This window comes from Electrona antarctica, assembly GCF_951216825.1.
Source record: "Electrona antarctica genome assembly, chromosome: 1".
NCBI lineage: Eukaryota > Metazoa > Chordata > Actinopteri > Myctophiformes > Myctophidae > Electrona > Electrona antarctica.
Genome location: NC_136806.1, coordinates 48662368 through 48684446, shown reverse-complemented (window position 1 = coordinate 48684446; position 22079 = coordinate 48662368). Strand labels below are relative to the sequence as shown.

Genomic DNA, 22079 nt, shown 5'->3' with positions numbered 1-22079 from the left:
TAATTGTTTTTTTAACGGCATTTTGAAAATGTAATTGTCTCATCTACTGTACCGTCTGTTTTGCAAAAGTTCATGCGACCACTGCATCCTCCTATAATGCGTGTGCGTGTCACATTCTTGCCAAATAAGAACACATTTAGGCATGGCGACATATTAAAGGAGGCATAATTGACTTTCTGAACCACCCAGGATATGACCGTTTGAATGACACGCAGTGGCTGATAGGTTTATGATTGAAATGAAATTCAATTACAGCTGCAACATAAATGGATAATTATTTTGTGCTGTAGACTACAGATACGCTTCTCTTCTATGGTGTGTGGAGACATTGGTGCAACAGCCTCTATAGGGTGTAAAAACGTGTACGTCACCAAGCTAGTGGGCGGCCTTCTTGTGGGCTTTAAACTCTAGCCCACATCACTCAGAATAGAGTGACGGTGGTATGTTTTTGTAAATATTGAGCTCGTTCTTGGCGACAACATAGTGAACCAACACCAGGATGGATAGAAAGAACGTCGGGCCCAAATACCTTACAAGGACAAGGAAAATGTCGTGAACAAACACAGCTGTGCTTAGATACTTTGATGAACGTTATGTCTCTGCGCCTGTGCGCCGTACAGCCGAGATCCAAACCATTCTGTCTTTTTGTAAACTCGTCAATCTGGGTTCCTTGATGCTGTCTCCATGCTGGAAAGCTGAAAATCTAATTCCGTTTTCTGGCTCATTCCCTGCTGTGGCACTTATTTACTGAGCAAGTCTGCACCATTGTGAGGTCAGTTTAAAAAAAGAACGTATACAAGCACACCGGATAGTCGCTCAATGTAAACAAACCAGACAAGCCAACAAGTATAGCGGCCGCTACCACGTGACACATATGTTGACGCCCCCTCAAGGAGATTTTGGTACGCTCTATAGACAAGCTCACAACACGTTGCTATGTGATAGGGTTGAAGTGTTACCAGCTCAGTGGCCTTGTGGTTAGAGCTGTCCGCCCTGAGACTCGGAGGTCGGGGTTCGAGGTCATGCCAAAGACTGGTGGACCCAGTGCCTCCCTGCTTGGCACTCAGCACCAAGGGTTGGATTGGGGTAAAGTACATTCCATACAAGTGACTTGCATGTCAAACTGTCTCACGCTGTCTCACGCTATAGAAACAGGAGATAGGATCCTGCCCTGTGGGCTCGGCAAAAAGTGGTTTGGATAATGTTTCTTAATGTAATAATAATTCAAATCTACAAAGTAACTAAAGAGTAAAAGTACAATATTTGCCTAGTAGTAGAAGTATTGAAAATACTCCAGTAAAGTAAAAGTAGCTAAAAATTGTATTTAAGTACAGTACTTGATTGAGTACATGTACTTAGTTACCTTCCATCACTGGTTATTATTCTATGCAGATGGACAGTTACTTGCAGTGGTGCAAAGTAAGTACTGTACAATTTTGAGGTATTTGTACTTTTACTTCTACTCCACTACATCTCAGAGGCAAATATTGTACTTTTACTCCACTGCAATTATTAATAAAAACATTAACCACTTCAGCCCTACATACATTTCGGCCATTTGAAGATAGCCAATCTACAAGCTCACAATGCGTAGCATGCCATCGCAACGCATTGTGAACTTGTAGATCTGCTATTTTCAAAAGATTTTCACACATTTGAAAACGTGTGAAACGGGACATTCTGCACATTGAGTATTTTTACTTCTGGTACTTTAAGTACAACACTTTTGTATGTTTTGAATTCCTGACTTTTACTTCACAGAGTAGTTCTATATTGCAGTATTGACACTTTTACTTAAGTAAAAAAAAAGTGTGATTACTTTTTCCACCACTGGTCACTGGTTCACATGTTTTAATCAATTGAGACCTGGAACGCATCCATGTCACGTTAGCGTTAGCGTTTTAAACATTATGTTATAATTTAGCTATTGAAAAATAGCAGATCTACAAGCTCATAGCGCGCCACCGAGTGGCGCGCTATGAACTTGTAGGTCTGCTATTTTTGAAAAATCGTTAAAATGTGCCTCAAATCTTTCCGAAAATTGTCATGATTTAGAAAACTTTTTTTTTTTTAATTTCGACGTCAGGCCTGAATGGGTTAAGGGTCGTGTCCACAGAGAGAGAGAGAGAACGCCATTTGAGCGCTGGAGCCACCGCACCAAAACATGCCGGGGCGTCGGGAGCGCCGCTGATGTGAGATATGGACACCACTGGGAAGAGGAGGAGCAGCGCATCGGTGTGTCTTTATGGACACCACTGGGAAGAGGAGGAGCAGCGCATCGGCGTGTCTTTATGGACACCACTGGGAAGAGGAGGAGCAGCGCATCGGCGTGTCTTTATGGACACCACTGGGAAGAGGAGGAGCAGCGCATCGGCGTGTCTCTATGGACACCACTGGGAAGAGGAGGAGCAGCGCATCGGCGTGTCTTTACCATATGGACACCACTGGGAAGAGGAGGAGCAGCGCATCGGCGTGTCTTTATGGACACCACTGGGAAGAGGAGGAGCAGCGCATCGGCGTGTCTCTATGGACACCACTGGGAAGAGGAGGAGCAGCGCATCGGCGTGTCTCTATGGACACCACTGGGAAGAGGAGGAGCAGCGCATCGGCGTGTCTTTACCATATGGACACCACTGGGAAGAGGAGGAGCAGCGCATCGGTGTGTCTTTACCATAGATATGGACACCACTGGGAAGAGGAGGAGCAGCGCATCGGCGTGTCTCTATGGACACCACTGGGAAGAGGAGGAGCAGCGCATCGGCGTGTCTTTACCATATGGACACCACTGGGAAGAGGAGGAGCAGCGCATCGGTGTGTCTTTACCATAGATATGGACACCACTGGGAAGAGGAGGAGCAGCGCATCGATATGGACACCACTGGGAAGAGGAGGAGCAGCGCATCGGCCTGTCTTTACCATAGAAATACATGCAAGGCTGGCAGGAGCTCTCTGTGGACACGGCCCCTTAAAAAGGTCTTTCCATGAATACATGAAAAAATGACAATAAATAGCTCTGGGCAGTGGGATTTATCACTGTCACCGAGTTCCTCTTCTGTGAATTGGTATAGGTCATTATGAGTCGCTAAAAGCCCAAGAACTTTCAGAGAATGTGATACACTTATAAACACAATGGCATCCCCTGGCATTTAAAAAGGTTAAGCTCTGTGGAAAGGGCAAGCAGCTTGCTCCTGTATGATCTTCGCCCCATAGAAGAACAAAATCAGCTAATCAGAGAGCAGATATATATTTCACAAGTCGTTTGTGATTTTGGAGGCACTTGTGTGAAAACAGAGGTAGCGTTTTCAAATTGTAGAGTGCATGAGAAGGCTGCGTATTTATGGCCCATCATGTCAAACATGACTGTGCTTTCATCACACTCGTAATGATTGAACCATCATTACAATAAACCTCCCCAAATATCTCCATATTTCACTTAGTGCTGCAAGAAAGTAGAAAGAAATAGCTGATCTATAAGCTGACAACGTGTCACATTGTGACGCATTTTGAGCCCGTAGATCTGTTTTTCTTTGTTTTTGCTAGTTTTGAATCTTTTTTTTAAATGAAAATTGTGTCTGTGGATTTTATAAATATTGAGTTAACGATTTTGGAAATAAAAGTTTTCGACACTATACGTGAGAATACCAGCGCTCTCATTTCAGAAATGCATACTGTACTGCATGGAGTTGTACTTGGACTTGTATATTGTACTTGGATAGACATTCCTTTTGCTGGAAGACAAATGCTAAGAATGATATTTACTATTTAGATAGCATGTTGTTTAAATAAATGCTAGGTATAATGTTTACCTTGTTATTTTGCAGCGTAGGCTATTCATTGTTTTCTTTGCACTCTACTTTGCACTCTACTGTGACCATTTACCCTGACATTTGTTGACTAGGTTACTCTGGTGTTGCTCTTGTGTTGCTCTGCACTTGCAAGCGTCTGCTGAATGCCTAAATAGTAAAAACTACTGTCAACTGCTGTCTTGTCCAGACATTGTGCAGGTGTTATGGTGTTTCTTTACCCAGTGAAAAGATTTCCCACAGGAGGACACCAAAGGACCACACATCGCTCTGGCTGGTGTACAGCTTATCAAAGATACTCTCTGGAGCCATCCACTTCAATGGAAGACGGGCCTGGAGGAAACACAGTAAGTAAGTGTTACACAAATAATCATAAAAACCAAACATCTAAACATCTAAACATCTAAACATCTAAACATCACGCTCTCGCCCTGATGAAGACCTTTTATTAACTGGTCGAAACATGTTTTTACATATGAAAGTTAAACATTCCTCAGCTCCACTTTTTGGAGTGCTCGGATCTCCTTGTCTGTTTAAAGGCCTATTCATGGTCCAGTTTTCGGTGATGAGGTGACCACCGCTATCACCGAACATGACGTCACTGAGCTGCGGTGAAGAGAAAACCACCGCTCTCCCCAGTCCTTCTCTCTGTTTTTACTCGCCACCGGAACGATGGTCACCGAGACTTGCTCCGGGCAATGTGATTGGTCTAGAATTTGTTGCGCTTGCTATACTTTATAATAGTACAATACAATGAGAGCTCAGCTCGCAAAACCACCACGGAGCAAAGCCGGGCAGTGCTGTCCTCCTGGCCAGGTGGTTTTGCGAGCTGAGTTACCGACGAAACAGAGCAGCGGGAGAACAAGAGAACAAAGGAATTAAATAATAGAGACAGCGACAGCAATAGAATAGGAAAGGAACAGAGAAGGACCAGAAAGGAATAGAATAGAGGCAGATAGGCAGTAGAGAGAAACTGTGATGGACTATGAGCGGCGCCATCAAAACCACCATTCTGGTGAAGAGGTGACCACCGAATAGGTGGCCAGCTCTTCACCTAAATCTGGACTATAAATAGCTTGTTCAAGTAAAAGAAAATACGTGGTGAATACGTGGTGCGATGTCTTGTGAGCTTGCAGATAGACAAAGTATCAACAAAAACAATAAGAGCACAGGCACAATGCCTGTCTTGCACAGTACAAGTTCATATAACTTTATTGGCTTTATTAGGCAATGTTTTGATCACCAGAACCTTCTGCAAGCGTCATACTTGAAGAACATTGCGTCCTGTAGCTAATAAACTAATAAACTTCATCCTTGCACTGTCCAACAGTGAGCGGGAGCTGTTTTTATTTTTTAATTTTTTTTAATGATCTTATTCTAGCCTGGTTCCTCTACACACCAGTCACAAAGACTTGAATAGACAAAGTATAATACAGCACTATAGTGGTTTGTTTTTAATAATAACCTAAATCTACAAAGTAACTTATTATTTGAAAACTACTTGTATACGTTGGCTATTAGTAAATATCAGATATAGAACACAAATCTTCTCTTCTGGGGCACCCTGGCACGAAACATTTTCAGATGGGCGTCCGTGGCCAAATATATATCAGTTTGGGGGTCCTTGCTCGTTTGAGAACAAAGTCAAAGTCATACGATTTGTCACACAATTTGTTCTCCGCATTTGACCCATCTCTTGGAGCGGTGAGCCGCAGCCAAGGAGCGGTGAGCTGCACTCGGGAATCATTTGATTAGTAGATTTGACCCCCAATCCAACCCTTTGATGCTGAGTGCCAAGCAGGGGGGCATTGGGTCCCATTTTTAGAGTCTTTGGTATGACCACTGCTCAAGAGAGAAAAACCTCCGGTTCGGACGGGCTTTCCGAACCAGTTCAGAGAAGCAGTCTGGGGGGGTGCTCATGTTCTGAGAAAATGTTCTGAGACCGCCCATCAGAAGTTCCGAATGACATACATTTGTAATGTAAATGTACATATCATCGCTCTCGGGCAGAAACCTCTTATCTCCAACTTTGTTTTCGTAACTGAACGCCCTACTTAATCTGAATCCTGAAAAGTAACAGTTTTGGACATAATGAGGACACTGTGTTTTGAAGAAGGGGAGATCTTACGTTTCCTTTGCGGACGTAGTCGGGGTCTTTGTAGATGTCTCTGGCCAGGCCAAAGTCACAGATCTTCACCACGTTGTTCTCTGACAGCAGTATGTTCCTCGCTGCCAGGTCTCTGTGGATACACTGACGCACGCACGCACACGCGCACATGCACACGCACACGCACACACACACACACACACACACACACACACACACACACACACACACACACACACACACACACACACACTTAGTTATTCCTTATATAATTACCTTTCAACTTGTTGAAAGGCTCTGTGCATGCATCCTTTGGGATGTTTTTAGTCTGTATAGTTTTTGCACATTCTGTCCTCTGCATTTACCCGTCCTAATTATTGGGAGCAGTGTTGGGGAACAGTTACCGGGCTCAAGTGCGTTCATGGACACTATCTGAGAATATGGACCATTCATTAATTCATTCAAAAACCTTTATTTATTCTTGAGAGACATTGAGGTTTCCCTCATTTGCAGTGTCGTCGAGATACATTACAACATAATACAACATTTTCAAAGCAATAAACAAAATCAACAAAACAGAACATTTCCTCATTTTGATCTAATACATGTTTAAAAACAGTTGCAGACACTCCCATCACAGTATGTAATGGGAGAGCAGATCTTTAATTTAAGCTGTAAGTCATTCCACGTGGTTGGGGCACTAAAACAAAAGGCTGTTTTCCCCAGTTCTGTGTTTACATTTGAAACCTTTAGTGTGAGCCAGTGACTGGAGCGTGTCCTATATGTTACAGGATTCCAATCCAGCAGAGCTTTAATATACAACGGTAAAGTCCCATCAATTGCTTTAAAAATAAATAGATACAAATGTTTATTTCGCCTGTCAGCCAAGGAAGGCCAGCCCACTCTGTCATATTGACCGATTCCGTAACGGGTCTCATGGCCGCAGCCTACGTATTTCCTGTAGGCGGAGTGGACACATCTGCGGTTTCCCCGCACCAAGCTTCTACTACAGTGAATGGAAAAGTGACTGATGTTAGTCTGCCTCAAACGTTACTCTTTTACCTGCTTTTTACTAACACTAACATTACAAAGATGCCCAGAACATCGGGATGAACCTGTGTAGTTTATGGCTGCTCCAACAGTAGTGGCAACATAAAAAAAAAAAAACGGAATGTCAAAATATCTACCGCGGTGGCTGAGACCAGAGCCATAACGTCAGTCTTACCCAATACCCAATCTTTCTGTTTTAGGAACACAAGGCTGCTGTACTTTATACCTCATACTTTAATGCTTAGTATGAGGTATAAAGTACAGCAATCGGTCAATAGGATGCAGTGATGAGTTCTATAAGGTTCACCAGATATAAATTGCAGAGAAGAGTGATAAACTGCATCCAAGGGCTTGAGGACAGAAGGAGCAGCTTTTCTATAGACGACATCTCCATAGTCCAATACAGAAAGAAAGACTGCTTCAATAATTCCTTTCCTACATGGAATTGGGAAACTAGCTCTGTTCCGGTAGAAAAAGCAATTGTTTTGCCTTAGTTTACAGACAAGATTGTCAATATGGTAAATGTAAATTTGTCATCAAGCCATATTTCAAGGTATATCAGCAACCCCTTCTATGTTTGATCCATTTGAGGTAGTGATATGTAAGTTGTTCAATACCCTTGGTCCTGGAGAATACCATGAATTTAGTTTTCCAGCATCATTTAGTACAAGCTTTAGCTCTCTGAATGCATCTGAAGTGCAAGTGGACCAGCGGGGGAGGGCCGGGAAGCAAACCTTATGATTCCCAGGTGGCCCCGCCCCTCTACACACTCAGCTACTGATGCCCTGCACCTGCATGTAGAGTACTCTCTCACTTCTCTCCCTCTCTCTTTTTGAGCGGTGCACACCGCTCCATTGACTGGCTTTGTGTGTCCCTATGTCCTTATGTCTGTCTGTCTGTTTGGGGTATGAACAGCGGCAATACCGCTGGGTGACCTAATGTGGCACTGTTGAGCAGCCTAAAGGCCCATTCACACTATAGTTCTCAAACTCTGCCCGAACCCGACCTAACCCGACCTGCCCAAACCGACACGCCGTTTTCTGTCCGAGCCAGGCCCCCAAATTATGCTAATTAGTCGGGCCGGTCCGAGCCCCGGGCTCGGTGATTTTCTTTTTCTTTTTTTAAGAATGTTATTATAATAAAAATAGCAATTCTGTTATTTGTGTAATGTGTATACACATGGCTGGCTTCTGGTTTGCACACCAAATGAGCTTCTAACCAGTTAACACCCCAATCGCCCAGGTCCTTTCTATTATTATCCAAAATAAGTTTATTGAACCGATCGCATCGCTCCACAGCCTAGGAGCGCATGTTGTGCAATACTCGATGTTGCGTAACAGTGGGATGTCATCGAAAATGTTCCCCCCCCTGTTTAGCTGACAAGAACAGAAATCTTAAAACGTTAATAACTCGCGATCTAAATCATCCCGTCCAATTCTAAGAAAAGATCATGTGTTAGACGGCCCACCGCGGTCCAGTCGCTAGCCGTTGTTGTCGATCGGCTCTAGAGTGTTTTGGCTACATTTAGCTGCTACATCCACATCCAGGATAACATCCGGTCCGTCTGTAAAAGTGCTCCGCTGCTATAAATCGCTTGGGCGCTATGATTTAATGGATTAAATAACCCCGGGCAATCGGAGTGTTAACTTACCATATGCTTAAATGTTTTATAAGATCAATCTGATTATCACACGATAGCTCGTTTTAGAAGCGTCAGATTTTCGTTATGTTGCACTGAGCTATCTCGTTAAACCCAGGTGGCTGCTGTGAATAACCTAATCATTAATCAACGTCACCAGTCACCAAACGATCCATATAAGTGATATAACTCTGAAAAAGCTAAATGTAAGCTACAATCAAGTTACATGATGACCACGCAATGTTACAGTCCACTGCAGGACTATTTGTCTTGGCTATTTGATTTCTAAAATGCTTTGTATTATAACCGCCGCCCGTCAGCTCGCCTCGTTGTTATTTGTGCCCAAAATAACAGATCTGTAACTTAAGCTGTTGAGAGACGCCATGAGCGGTGCGTGGATGGTTTGTATGTTTTTCTTTTGGACACCGTCTGTGACGCAAATTACGCATGTACTGTATGTATTTGAGTTAAGAGGCAATGATTGGTGTAAATTACAGTACCACTTGGTAGTTGATAATAATATTGTCGCTCAGTTCGGGACTGTTGCACAACGGTGAATGATTACACTGGGGGACAATACTTGGACATAACTGCGTCACTTCAGAGGAAACTAAAGGGAGCTGCAGCTGCTATTCATGTTTACTCACCACTGGAATCGATTAGAATGATGGATATGGAACATTAACAGCCGAAAGTGAGTTACATAAATCCTTTATTTCCCGTTGAACTCCGTTCTCACTCTCTCACACACTGAACCACGGCGCCGGCGCGCCGGCCATTTAGTGGTGTTTTTTTTTTTTTTTTAGTCAGGCTTTTTCAGGCTTCGGGCCTAGCATTCTGGTAATTATTAGGGTCGGGCCGAGCTTCGGGCCGGCCCAGTTAGGGTAGGCCTTCATTTTCAACTCTAATTGACACTGAGCACTATAACCTTAACAATAAAATTTTAACTAACAATAAAACTGTACCGTACGGGTGGGTGGGGAGGATTGGGAAAGGAGTTGTGGGAGAAAATATAAAAACAAAGAGTTGTATTTTCTTTCTATGAAACTTGCATATGATATTTCATACTCTTTGAATAAAATGTATTTAAAAATAAAAAACTGTACCGTACAGTATAAAAGTAAAGCACAGTACAGTAGCTATCACAATAGAAGTATAGTTGCACCACTTTTCTTTGTGCAAACATTCATGTTTGTGACTGTGTGCGCTTGCACATGTGCATGTCTGTGACTGTGTGTGCGCACATGTGCATGTCTGTGACTTTGTGTGTGTGTGCACGGCACATGTGCATGTCTGTAACTGTGTGTGTGCGCACATGTTCATGTTTGTGCCTTTGTGTGTGCACATGTGCTTGTTTGTGCCTTTTGTGTGCACATGTGCATGTTTGTGCCTTTGTGTGTGTGCACATGTGATTGTTTGTGAGTGAAATTCCTCAAGTATCCAAAAATACAAATACTCAAGTACACAGTACTCAAAAGATTGACATTGTATTTACTTGGTTGCTTTGCACCGCTGCTAATGATCCATATGAAGGCTAAGCGGTCCAGTCACAGTCAGAGGCGCAGCCAGAAATGCGATTCTAGATGGGCCTCGCTATGGCTAGGTGGGCCGGCACGCACGCTCACGCAGCGCGCGTGCGTGGTGGTCACGCGCGCGAGTGGGGTTAATCGGTAATTTATTTATTTATTTGGCGTATTTCGGTTATATTTCGGGTTATATTGCCCCCAGAGTGACAGCCAGGCAGTTCTTATTTTTACCGGCTTTAGTTAACATTAACAAGACAGACAGACCCGCTGGAACGCTTCAAATACGTCTGTCTCACACTCACAAACACACACACACACACACACACACACACATGCATGCATGCACGCCTGTCGGAGGAGTGGCGAAAATTGACTCAAGTGTCACTAAGTAAGAAATCTCTCTCTCTCTCTTTTTCTCTCTCTCTCTCTCTCCCCCTTCCCTCTCTCCCTCCCCATCTCTCTCTCTCTCTCTCTCTCTCGTAGTTGTGGCCGTTTAGTGTTTACCGTCCCCGTCACACACACACACACACACACACACACACACACGACACACGTCACACACACACACACACACACACACACACACACACTCTAACGTATCTCTTCAAGCTGCAGAAATAAATAGCCTTTGTTTGAAACTAAAGCATCAACGTGGAAAAATCACAAAACAAGCTTCCAATCCATTCCAAATACCTTGTTGCTGACTGCTGAGGCGTCGGAACTTCGGAAGATTTAGAAAAGCATAATCCACAGTATTGTCACCGCGTCCGCGACCTAGTCTATTTTTAGTTTATCAGATTTGTCGGCGTGCTACGGCCCCGGAACGAGAAAAATTAATGAAACAAAAAGTAAACATCTCCACATGGCTCTGCAGCAGCAGTCTCAGGAAGTGGACGTAACAACTTGCATGATCGCATCCTATAGACTATAGTCTAGGCCAAAAACCTGGGACTTAAAATGGCTAGTCTAGGCACATTAGTGAAAAAGAACCGACAGCCTGTTTATTCATATTAAGCAAGATGATCATGTAAAAAACACAACAAAAACATATTTACTGAAAGAAAGAAAGACATTATGAAACTTATTATGTATTTATATAAAAAAAATAAAAAAATATTTTTATTTTATTTTTATTTTTTTGAAAAATCGATGGGTGGTCCAGCTCTCTATATGGGTGGGCCGCGGCCCACCCAGGCCCACCCGTAGCTGCGCGCCTGGTCACAGTCTAATTGCAAATGGATAAATGATCACTGAGGGTTCCAATGTGCAGCCTGCAGGCTAACATGATTCTGGCATGACTACAGAGTTCCAGACTGTGCTTTGATCTGGTCAGCGTAGTATACATAATACGTAATGAAGCAAGGTGGCGGGTGGTGAATGCACACACAGGTTGGTTGAACCTGCCAAATCCTGGAATTGGTAGGCGAGGAACCAACGAGAACCAATTAAAAAAAAACATACACTGTGTGTGACTGAGATCAATCATGTACAATGAGCGGAGCGCGCCCAACTCCAGTGAGCTCTGCCATGCTGTCAGCACGTTAGCCAGACTATGTGAATACATAGAAACTCTTTTTCAATTATTTCTGACTGGTGAGAAGAAGACACAATTGAAGGTTAGGAATTGCCATAGCGCTAGGCGCTAGCTCCATGTAACCTTATAAACTGTCAGAGCATTAGACTTTTTCTATTTATTTTCTCATTCCCCCTGTGTTTTAAAGGTAATAAAGTTTTGTGTTGACTCATCACCATTTCTTGGGTATTGTTGTTTTAAATGTTATTTATTTATTGTATCCCAGTGTATGTAATGTATGTATTATTAGGATGACTATATACTAGTCCCCCAAGATAGATGACTCCTCGAGTCTGTTACTACGCATCCAGAAAGTCACCAATAAAATAATTAAAATATTGCTGATTTTCCATTTCATAGCAGCAAGCTACAGTATCTTAAGCTTCGACCAATTTGATTTATAGGACAAAAGATGAAACGTAAGCAGGGGTGAAACTGACAATATACAAACCTATAGTGTTCCCAAACAATGGGTCGGGACCCATATGTGGCTCACGGACCAATATTTACGGGTCACTACTCGAGTAAAAATCCCATTTTCTTTTCATACATTTTAAACAAACAAACAAATCTAATAAATTAAATGAATAAAATCTGCTATTTCCACTAGCTTGGGTCTATGGTATTCACACAGCCGAGGTGTTTTTTGTACCTTTCTGGAAGTGAGGAAGTCCATGCCACGGGCCACCTGGAAGCTGTAGCAGATCAGATCTTCAATGGTCAGCGGAGTCTTCCACAGGTCCTCCGCTGGAGACAATGACAGGTGTAAAATGTCACTTCTAACCCAGTGTGGTGGCAAAAGTGGCAATATAGAACAACTCTGTTACAAGTAAAAGTCCAGGATTCAAAATGTACTCGAGTAAAAGTACAAAAGTGTTGGCATCAAAATGTACTTAAATTACCAAAAGTAGAAGTCATTATGCAGAATGTGCCATTTCAGGTTTTCAAATGTATAAACAAACATCTTTTGAAAATAGCTGATCTACAAGCTCACAATGCGTCGTAGATCGGCTAAAATAGCTGATCTACAAGTTCACAATGCGACATAGATCGGCTAAAATAGCTGATCTACAAGCTCACAACGTGTCGTAGATCGGCTATTTTCAAATGGCCGAGATGTATATAGGGCTGAAGTGGTTAATGTGTGTTTTGTAATAATAATACAAATCTACAAAGTAACTAGTAACTCAAAAAGTTTTCAAATAATTGTAGTGGAGTAAAACATTTGACATACTCAAGTAAAGTACAAATACCTCAAAATTGTACTTAAGTAAAGTACTTAGTTACTTTCCACCACTGCTTCTATCAATACTAATAATAATGTTAATTAAAACATTCTCTATAATTTTAATTTCAAGAAAATACTGTACATCCTCAGGGGTAAGGGTCCATTTGGACAATCGAGAACAAAACAAAAGACAGACTCACTCGTCTCCGCGGCAGGAACGCTCTTCTGATTGGACCTTCTGGATGGCTGACTGCGAGGACTGCCAATGGGTGAGGAGGACGGAGACCGCCCCCTTTGGTCCACTTGTCCCGCCTCGATCATCCTTCGCACCTGGCTCTGGGTCTTAGGAGAGCGGTCCTGCCACGGACACAGAGACGCAGATACCTCATTGGCCACTGAAGCTGTACACGGCCCCATCATTAATGGTGCGTTCACACGGGCAGATGAAACGATGCAAAGACGCGTTGTGAGTTGATTTGGAGCAGCTACATATGCATCATTGTGTCTTTGCAACGTCATGACGCTGGCTTCCATTGACAATGAATGGTAGACTGCATCGTGTCATCTGCCCATGTGAATGCAACAATACAGTAGGCCAGCTTGCCTTAATGCATCCAACGCGAGAAATATGCCTCATAATATACATATCACCGTCCATTACCGTTACTACTGTTTAAAGGTGTAGTGAAATGGCTTTTTGGGGCATTTTATTTAGAAGTTTCAGCCTCAGACGGCAGGATCTAAGTTTCTGAACCAATCAGAGCGTCGCATCCCTCCTGGCTATGGGACCGTAGGTCCACGCATATGCAGAGTCCACGCGTATGCATTGCCAAAGCATGGCTTGGCAATGCATACGAGCTAAAGCAGTGTGTAAATCCTGCATGATATTAAATAGTGAACGACCGCGCGACTACCGATGATGACCACGGATATGGTCTAAACGTGTGAAAAACGTACACCTTTAAGCATTTTCTTAGTTTTGTCCCCTTAGGTCTTTTTCTATGCCTTGAATTTATTTATTTAAGATATTTTCGGGGGCTTTTTGCCTTTATTGATAGGTTTTACAGTAGTTTGACAGGAAAGGGGATGGGGGAAGACACAATATATATATATATATATTAATATTCTTTATTTAATAAAGTATCCCGCTGTAAAGCAGTACCATTTTTCATTTGAATTGTGGAGAGACCTCCTGACAAACATACATGGGACATACAAGGCACGGCTTGACCAGGAGAATACAGTATGGCGGAAGCGACACCGATGATGCATGGCTCCAATGGACAACAAACCACATCAATGATGACAACATCTATTAATATTAAAACGTAATAGTATTAAGCAGTCACAGCTGGCCTGTGTCAAACTAATTAGACTGAGCTGGGTGTGTCAACACCATCAATCTAATTAATGCCCACAGACAGGATACATCTATCTATCTATCTATCTATCTATCTATCTATCTATCTATCTATCTATCTATCTATCTATCTATCTATCCATCTATCTATCTATCTATCTAGCCATGCTCAAAGCGCTTTACAATGGTTCATTCATTCATACATTGGGAGGTGAAGCGGCGAACAGTCGACGCCAGCGTCCTCACTTCCCACATTTCACACACCAATGGTGGCAAGCTCACACCGACCAACTCATTGGAGGCAATGTAGGGTTCAGTGTCTTGCCCAAGGACACTTCGACATGTGGACAGGAGGAGCCGGGATTCGAACCGCCGACCCAGGGATCATTGGACGACCTGCCCTCCTCTACCTCCTGAGCCACAGTCGCCCTATATGAATGTAGATAGATATGTTGCAAAATTCGAGAGCTTGTAGATTTGATTTGAGATCTACACACGTGTACATTGGCACTTTCACAACATATTCATAATACATGTAAATTCAGTACTTTAAGTCAAGTACAATTGTTTGCTAGTGCAGTGATACTCAAACTCGGGTCCGCGGGCCGGAACACAATTTTGACTGACTGAGCCACCAATGTCCTCAAAGTCACGCATCCAACAAGCTTTAAACTGAGCAGATTGAACCTTCCGTTCCAGAGATAATGGCCAAAACATCTTGAAAACGGCCATCGGTCATTTTTTTCGCCCTACAGACTTAGGCCTATTACTTATTACCAGAAATATTCAAAAGAGTAAATGTATCAAATTAGGCTACTTTGATTACAAATTGTGTCTTTGCCAGAATAGAAATGTTAGGCCAAGCCAGAATGCACATTGCATTTGTCTTTATACATTATGCCAGTGGTTTTCAGCCAGTGGTCCGGGGACCACCAGCAGTCCTTGAGGGGATTCCAGGTGGTCCCCAGCTAAATGATGGAAAGTTGGTAACCAAATGGACCCTTCTAGATCTTTTTTTTTTATCCCACGATTTTGCAACCCATTTTTTTCCACCCAGTGTCAATTATCTAATGTAATCCTGGGCGCTACACTTCCTCTGCCAACCTGGGGGGGGGCCCAGCGGACTGACCTCATGCTTCCTTCTATGCATGAGGAGTCCAAGCTGCTTCTTTTCACCTGACAGGGGGGAATTTCCCCGGCCGGACGTAGCACGTGGAAGGAACACGTTATTCCGACCAGTTCCTTTCCCCTCCATCAGGCTGGCCAGGGGGAGGTAGTTTAGAGACCAGGATTACTGCATGTTTTTTGTGAGGGTACCTACCCTAGGGGACACAGGGAGAACATGCAAACTCCACACAGAAAGGCCCTTTCGCCAACCCCGCCTCGGGTATGGGCACTGATGACGCGGAGGAGGGAACACGCCCCCAGCACCCACAGCGTCCCCAGCGGGAATCAAACCCAGGACCTTCTACAGTAGCTGTGAGGCGACAGCACTACCGACTGTGCCACCGTGACCCTGACCCTTCTAGACCTTAACAGTTGAGAGTGTACAATGAAACCAAGCCTCTGAGAGGCTAACTCTCATCAAATGGTGGTCCGTGGCTCAAATGCTGAATAAATAATGGGCCTTGATATGAAAAAGGTTGAAAACCACTGCATTATGCGGAAATAAAGCAAATAAAATAGAGAAGTTATAAAATATCATTAATGTTGTCATTTTATCAACTGGCCCCATTTGTGTAATGTGGCCGACAGGTTCAGCTATTTGAGTATCCCTGTGCTAGTGCATCATTTAAAATGTGCTCGCTTGATTTGAAGACGATCAAAGGTATAAACAAACCATCGCCTAACATAAATTATTCCCTCAGTTGAATAACCTCGAGAACAACAAAAGCCCAGGTGTCAGGTGATAATCTATAAATGTTTTTCGTGCACAGAATGCTAAAAAACAATTCTATGAGCAACAAACAAGCTATAATGAATGGAACACTTGCAGTGCAAGCTCCCCCGTGGGCTTCTCTGCACAGCTGGCAGAGTAAAGGGCAGTGACCCAGGGAATCTTTCAATATATATGATAAATGATATTAATATGGCTCACAGGGTTACTGTGCATTTTATTTTTTGTACACCCACATACTACCCACATATAGAAATAGCATTTAGCCTATTCAAGCTTGTAGAACTGCTATTTTCACTACTTTCAGATTCATTTTGTGCAGCTCTCTGCGCTGTGCCTCCACATGCCCAAAAGAACAGTGCGTGCAGGCACACGGTCGCACGCACGCACGTGTGAGAGACGTCTAGTCACCAACACACGTTACCCTAATTTTACGTCCTAACTATTACTCAAAGTATTATTTTAACACCATAGATTTCACTGTGTAATTTATGAATGGAACACATTGATGAAGTTCCCTGCTGCGTTTCCAATTGCTGCGGATGACAGCGCAGTGTGAAGGCAAACCGCAGCAAATTAAATTTGCAAGAATCCCAACCAAAAATGATAAAGGTCAAGGCACCAACACATCGGCACATCGGGAGCAATTAGGGAGTTCAGTGTCTTGCTCAGGGAAACTTTGACACCAACTCTGGGGGAGCCCGGGTTCGAACTGGCAACCTCTAGCCCTGAGCCACCGACCGCCACAAAGGTGGTCTGTGGCTCAAATGATGAATAAATAATGAACCTTGATATGAAAAGGGCTGCCCTATAGTTTTGCCCCGTACGGTAGAAAGAACTAGAGTTTTGCTTACTCTGTATGGTAGAAAGAACTCTCGCTTGGCCCGCAGGTAGTTGGATAGATTCCCGTACTTACAGTATTCCACTATCACCATCAGTGGTCCTGGAGGAAGACAATACAATTGTTAGGAAAATGGATACAGTGTCAGTGTTTATTGAGTTGTGCTTGATTGGATTGCCTGGCTCCGTAACGTCTATTGGGTTTGTTGTAATTGTGTTTACTGTTAATGTTTTAGTTTCTTTTGTCTGCTCTGCTGGTTTGTCTGTTGGTTAGCTGTTTCATGGACAACAATGGAAACAAAGTTTAGGCTTTTTTGTGACTTGATACAAGTTGGCGCTTTTAAGTTGGAGTGTTTGCTTTTACATTGATAGTTCAAGAAATAAAAGAGTCTGCACACCATTTTCTGCTCCAGATATATTTACTTCATGAAAGTGGTAACGTTTCGAGCCGAAGCTCTTCCTCATCCCTGCTTTTACATTGATGCTTATACAATACTCTACTCACCATTTGCTTTGGTACAAGCGCCCAAGAGGTTGACCACGTTCAGATGGTTTCCAATGTGAATGAGGATTTTCAACTCTGACATCAGAGCCTTGTGTTCGCTGGCTGCGCCTCCCTCTGAAACGCAGGCAAAAAACAATGTTTGCTCTTTTCACCTATCTACATGTACTTTACAGTACATATTAAGGTTTTATTATAAACCTTGTATCTCCATATTTTAAATATTTTGTTTCCCTACATGAAGGCCCTACTACTCTACTACAGTGTCCCACGGAAATAGCAAAAAGATAGTACTAAGATTTAAGTGAAAGTGGTTAAGTTTGTCAAGTATTAACAAGAGCTTGTGACTAAATAATAACTACAGTGGATCACAGGTTATTGTTTTGGACATACCTGTACAAGGTTTCCGACCGACAGCGATATCCATGGACACATAATACACAGTACCACATACATTTATATAATAATAATAATATATGTGATGTGGGACATTTAACTCTTTCACACTGAATCACAATGAGTGCAACAGAGAGGAAGGAGCCTTCCTTCCTGAGTCTGCAATGTGCTGTGGTTGAACAGCAAGTTTTTCATGAACATGTGTATTAGGAACTTGGGAGTCAAACCGTGTCAGTTACCGTGTGGTATGATTGCAGATTATTGCACGCCTGCACGGGTTGGGTGTTATGTAAGGGATGACTGTCGCACCCGGTCGGTCATTGTTGAGAAATAAAACCTGACAGGGTGATTAGGCACCGACGCGTAGCGGAGGCGCCATAAATACCCTGAAGGGCATACCTGAAGGCCAAACACCTCGGCTTGGTGTCGTTTCTCAACAACTACCCAGTGGTGGAAAAAGTACATGTTTTACTTGAGTAAAAGTATCAATACCGCAATGTAGAACTACTTCGTCACAAGTAAAGGTCCGGAATTCTTAATGTAATTGAGTAAAAGTACAAAAGTATTGGCGTCAAAATGTTCGAGGGGGTCCCCAGTTAAATCATAGTTTGGAACCAAATGGACCCTTATGGGTCTGTAAATTAACATTGATTTTACAATATAAATTGGGCGTCCCAGAGATAGAAATGTCATTAAATGGGGGTCCGTAGTCTAATGCATGTCACACTGGGGGTCCTTGACATGAAAAGGTTTAAGAACTACTGATCTAGAATAGATAGATAGAAATAGATCACTTTTTAAGATTTTTACATTGCAGTATTGAGTGTCTTAAGTAAGTAAAGAATGTGAGTACTTGTCCTCACCACACTGGCTTTGTTACTTTGTTGTCTCGATTCGAGTGGGAAGGTCATTCCACCACTAGGACAAAACACACAGATAAAAGGCCTACGCACGCACGCACGCACGCACGCACGCACGCACGCACGCACGCACGCACGCACGCACGCACGCACGCTTCACTCTTAATATCTCACCCTTCAGCATCTTTACGGCCACTGTGTCGGTGCTGTTGTTCTTGTTGGTGGTGCCACAGATGGAGGCCTCCATGACTTTCCCAAAGGCCCCGTGGCCCAGCGCCTTCCCTGCTCACGTACAGATAAGGGAACAAAAATGACCAGGAATGTTCACAAAAGAACAATACTATCCAAAAGGACGAGACGAGGCTATTCACAAAGAATATAGTCACTGTCCTCATGCTGTATGTCCATATTTACATTTATTGTGTTTTTTTTTGGTAAATTACAATTTAGGCGACGCTCTTAATCCAGAGCGATTTACAGTAAGCAAAGTAATGCATCGAATGCCTAAAAATAGTAATCTAGGATCATAAACCAATAACCTATTATCAGTCTAAACTGTATAATATATTAAAAAATGAATAATCTGTAAATTGAAACTATACAAATGCCAGGTCAACAAATGAACCTGGCATCTGTCTAAATGCTATCTAAATTACATTTTAGCCTTTGCATGCAAGTAGTGCTACGGCCAGTGCTACGGCCTAAAGTAGTGCTACGGCCAGTGCTACGGCCTAAAGTAGTGCTACGGCCAGTGCTACGGCCTAAAGTAGTGCTACGGCCAGTGCTACGGCCTAAAGTAGTGCTACGGCCAGTGCTACGGCCTAAAGTAGTGCTACGGCCAGTGCTACGGCCAGTGCTACGGTCAGTGCTACGGCCTAAGGTGGAGTCTGAGTCTTCAGATTACGGTGAACGATTGGGAGTGAGTAAATTAACACCCTACTACTTCATCATACACGCATACTGTAAGTAGAGAACATAACCAATTGTGAAAGTGTGTCTGCAGAATTATTGAACCGATGAAAAGTAACAGTAACTGGAACACATACAGTGGGTTATTTTATTTTTTCATTTCCTGAAAAGTAACACTTTTGGACGTACAAGGTTTTTCCACCCAACATATAGATATTCCACCATGTTGATGTGCTCAGCGTTTTAATCCGTCTCATACATGTGAACACACAGCTCTTGTGAAAACCTGTTCACTGAATCTAGTGAGAAAATGCTTGTGTTTTTTTTGTTTTGTTTTTAATCCCACGATTTTGCAACGCATTTTTCCACCCAGTGTCAATTTTCTAATGTAATCCTGGGCGCTACACTTCCTCTGCCAACCTGGGGAGGGCAGCGGACTGACCTCATGCTTCCTTCTATGCATGAGGAGTCCAAGCTGCTTCTTTTCACCCGACAGGGGAGAGTTTCCCCAGGCCGGACGTAGCACGTGAAAATGCTCATGTTAAGTGTCGCATATCGAATAGAGCACTGGTTCCCAAACTTTTCTGAACCAGGACCCACTTGAACATGAACATGAAAGCATTCTGGGCCCACCCATCTGACCAACCCATTAACGGCGGGGAACCCCATTTTGGGTTATTATTTTACCGTTCACGACAGGAACCCATTTTGGGTCGTTGCTATGCACAATGTATAACAATTATTATTTTTTTTTTTTCCAGAAAACGTAGACCTCAGGTCTACCATGGGTTCACACGGCAGCGCATTTTCAGAGCATGTTCATTGTAATCATGATCAATCAATGGCATTATTGTAAAAAGGCTAGTGAACGGGGAAAGAGACAGACGCTGTCGCTCTGAGTGTTCCGTCTGTTTGCACAGAGAAATGAACACTATTTAACACTGCACTCTGCTGACTCACACAGAACCATTAAGGATTGTGGAAATGGAAAAAACACACACACACACACACACACACACACACACACACACACACACACACACACACACACACACACACACACACACACACACACACACACACACACACACACACACACACACACACACACACACACACACGGGAAAGGTACCAACATTTTACTTCAATCAATACTGCAATGTAGAAATTGACTTGAGTAAAAGTACAAAAGTATTGGTATCAAAATGTCCTATTTCAAGTCATCAATTGTATAATGATCGTTGCATCGCGTCACATTCTGAGCTTGTGGATCGGCTATTTTTAAATTGTGTGTAAATTGTGTGTTGAAGTGGTCAATGTATGTTTTGTAATAATAATCTAAATCTACAAAGTAACTAAAGTTTTCAATATTTGGATCTGAGATGTATAGTGGAGTATAAGTAAAAGTATTGGAAATTAAGTTTACTTACAGTACTCAAGTAAATGTACTTAGTTACTTTCCACCACTGCACACACACACCCCTGTATTCCACCCACCCACCCACTCATCCATCCATCCATCCACTCCGCTCTCTCTCACACACACACACACACGGCGGACCCCGGCTAGTTGGTTCCTCACCCAGACGCAGCCTGTCTCGCGGGACCTCCCACTGAGACGAGTCATATGGTAAGTATTCGCACTGCTCGTCTAGTGGCACCTCCCCCGGGTCCATGATGATAGACAGATAGCCGGTCTTTATGTCGGCCGGGTTCACCTGAAGGCACCAGGACACACACACGCACACGCAACCACACGCAACCACACACACGCAACCCCACACACACACACACACACACACACACACACACACACACACACACACACACACACACACACACACACACACACACACACACACACACACACACACACACACACACACACGCACACACACACAGGAAGAGGAGGTGAGGCTTCGGTTGAATGCGTGTAGAATGGAGAAGAGATGTTATATGAATGCACTGGTGTAATGTAACGTAAAGTACATTCACAGCACCCAAGTACTGTACTCCAGTACAACTTGTACCACTACATCTCAGAGGTGTACTTTTACTCCACTACTACTGTAGTTACTTTGTAGATTTGTAGTTTTCAGATTATTACAAGACATACATTAACCACTTTAGCCCTATATACATTTCAGCCATTTCTAAATACCTGATCTACAAGCTCACAATGCCCTCCCAACGAATGATTACAATGGGATTTGATTTAATCCCTTAATCCTGAATGACACTTTGTCTAAAGGTTCTGTTGATTCTACTGTATATCTTACAAAGAGGCTTAATATGATTTAATAGCTGATTGCGGCAATATAACAAATATGATGCAAAGCCTGCAGAGCTAGTTCAGGCAGGCAACTCGTGAGCGCACCTTACCTGATCA

General features: G+C 43.1%; 1 protein-coding gene across 3 annotated transcripts in view; it reads right to left on the bottom strand.

The window, feature by feature from the left end:
* flt4 (fms related receptor tyrosine kinase 4) overlaps positions 1-22079 on the bottom strand; it is a 164644-nt gene that overhangs the window by 14837 nt on the left and 127728 nt on the right. For all 3 annotated transcript variants that reach the window (XM_079502612.1, XM_079502614.1, XM_079502613.1), the window contains exons 18-25: positions 21273-21408; positions 18956-19063; positions 17529-17642; positions 17038-17126; positions 13127-13283; positions 12351-12445; positions 5932-6054; positions 4025-4136 (exon numbers count right to left, since the gene is read on the bottom strand). In XM_079502612.1, coding sequence (XP_079358738.1) covers positions 4025-4136; positions 5932-6054; positions 12351-12445; positions 13127-13283; positions 17038-17126; positions 17529-17642; positions 18956-19063; positions 21273-21408 — 934 coding nt within the window. The remainder of the gene's footprint in view (positions 1-4024; positions 4137-5931; positions 6055-12350; positions 12446-13126; positions 13284-17037; positions 17127-17528; positions 17643-18955; positions 19064-21272; positions 21409-22079) is intronic.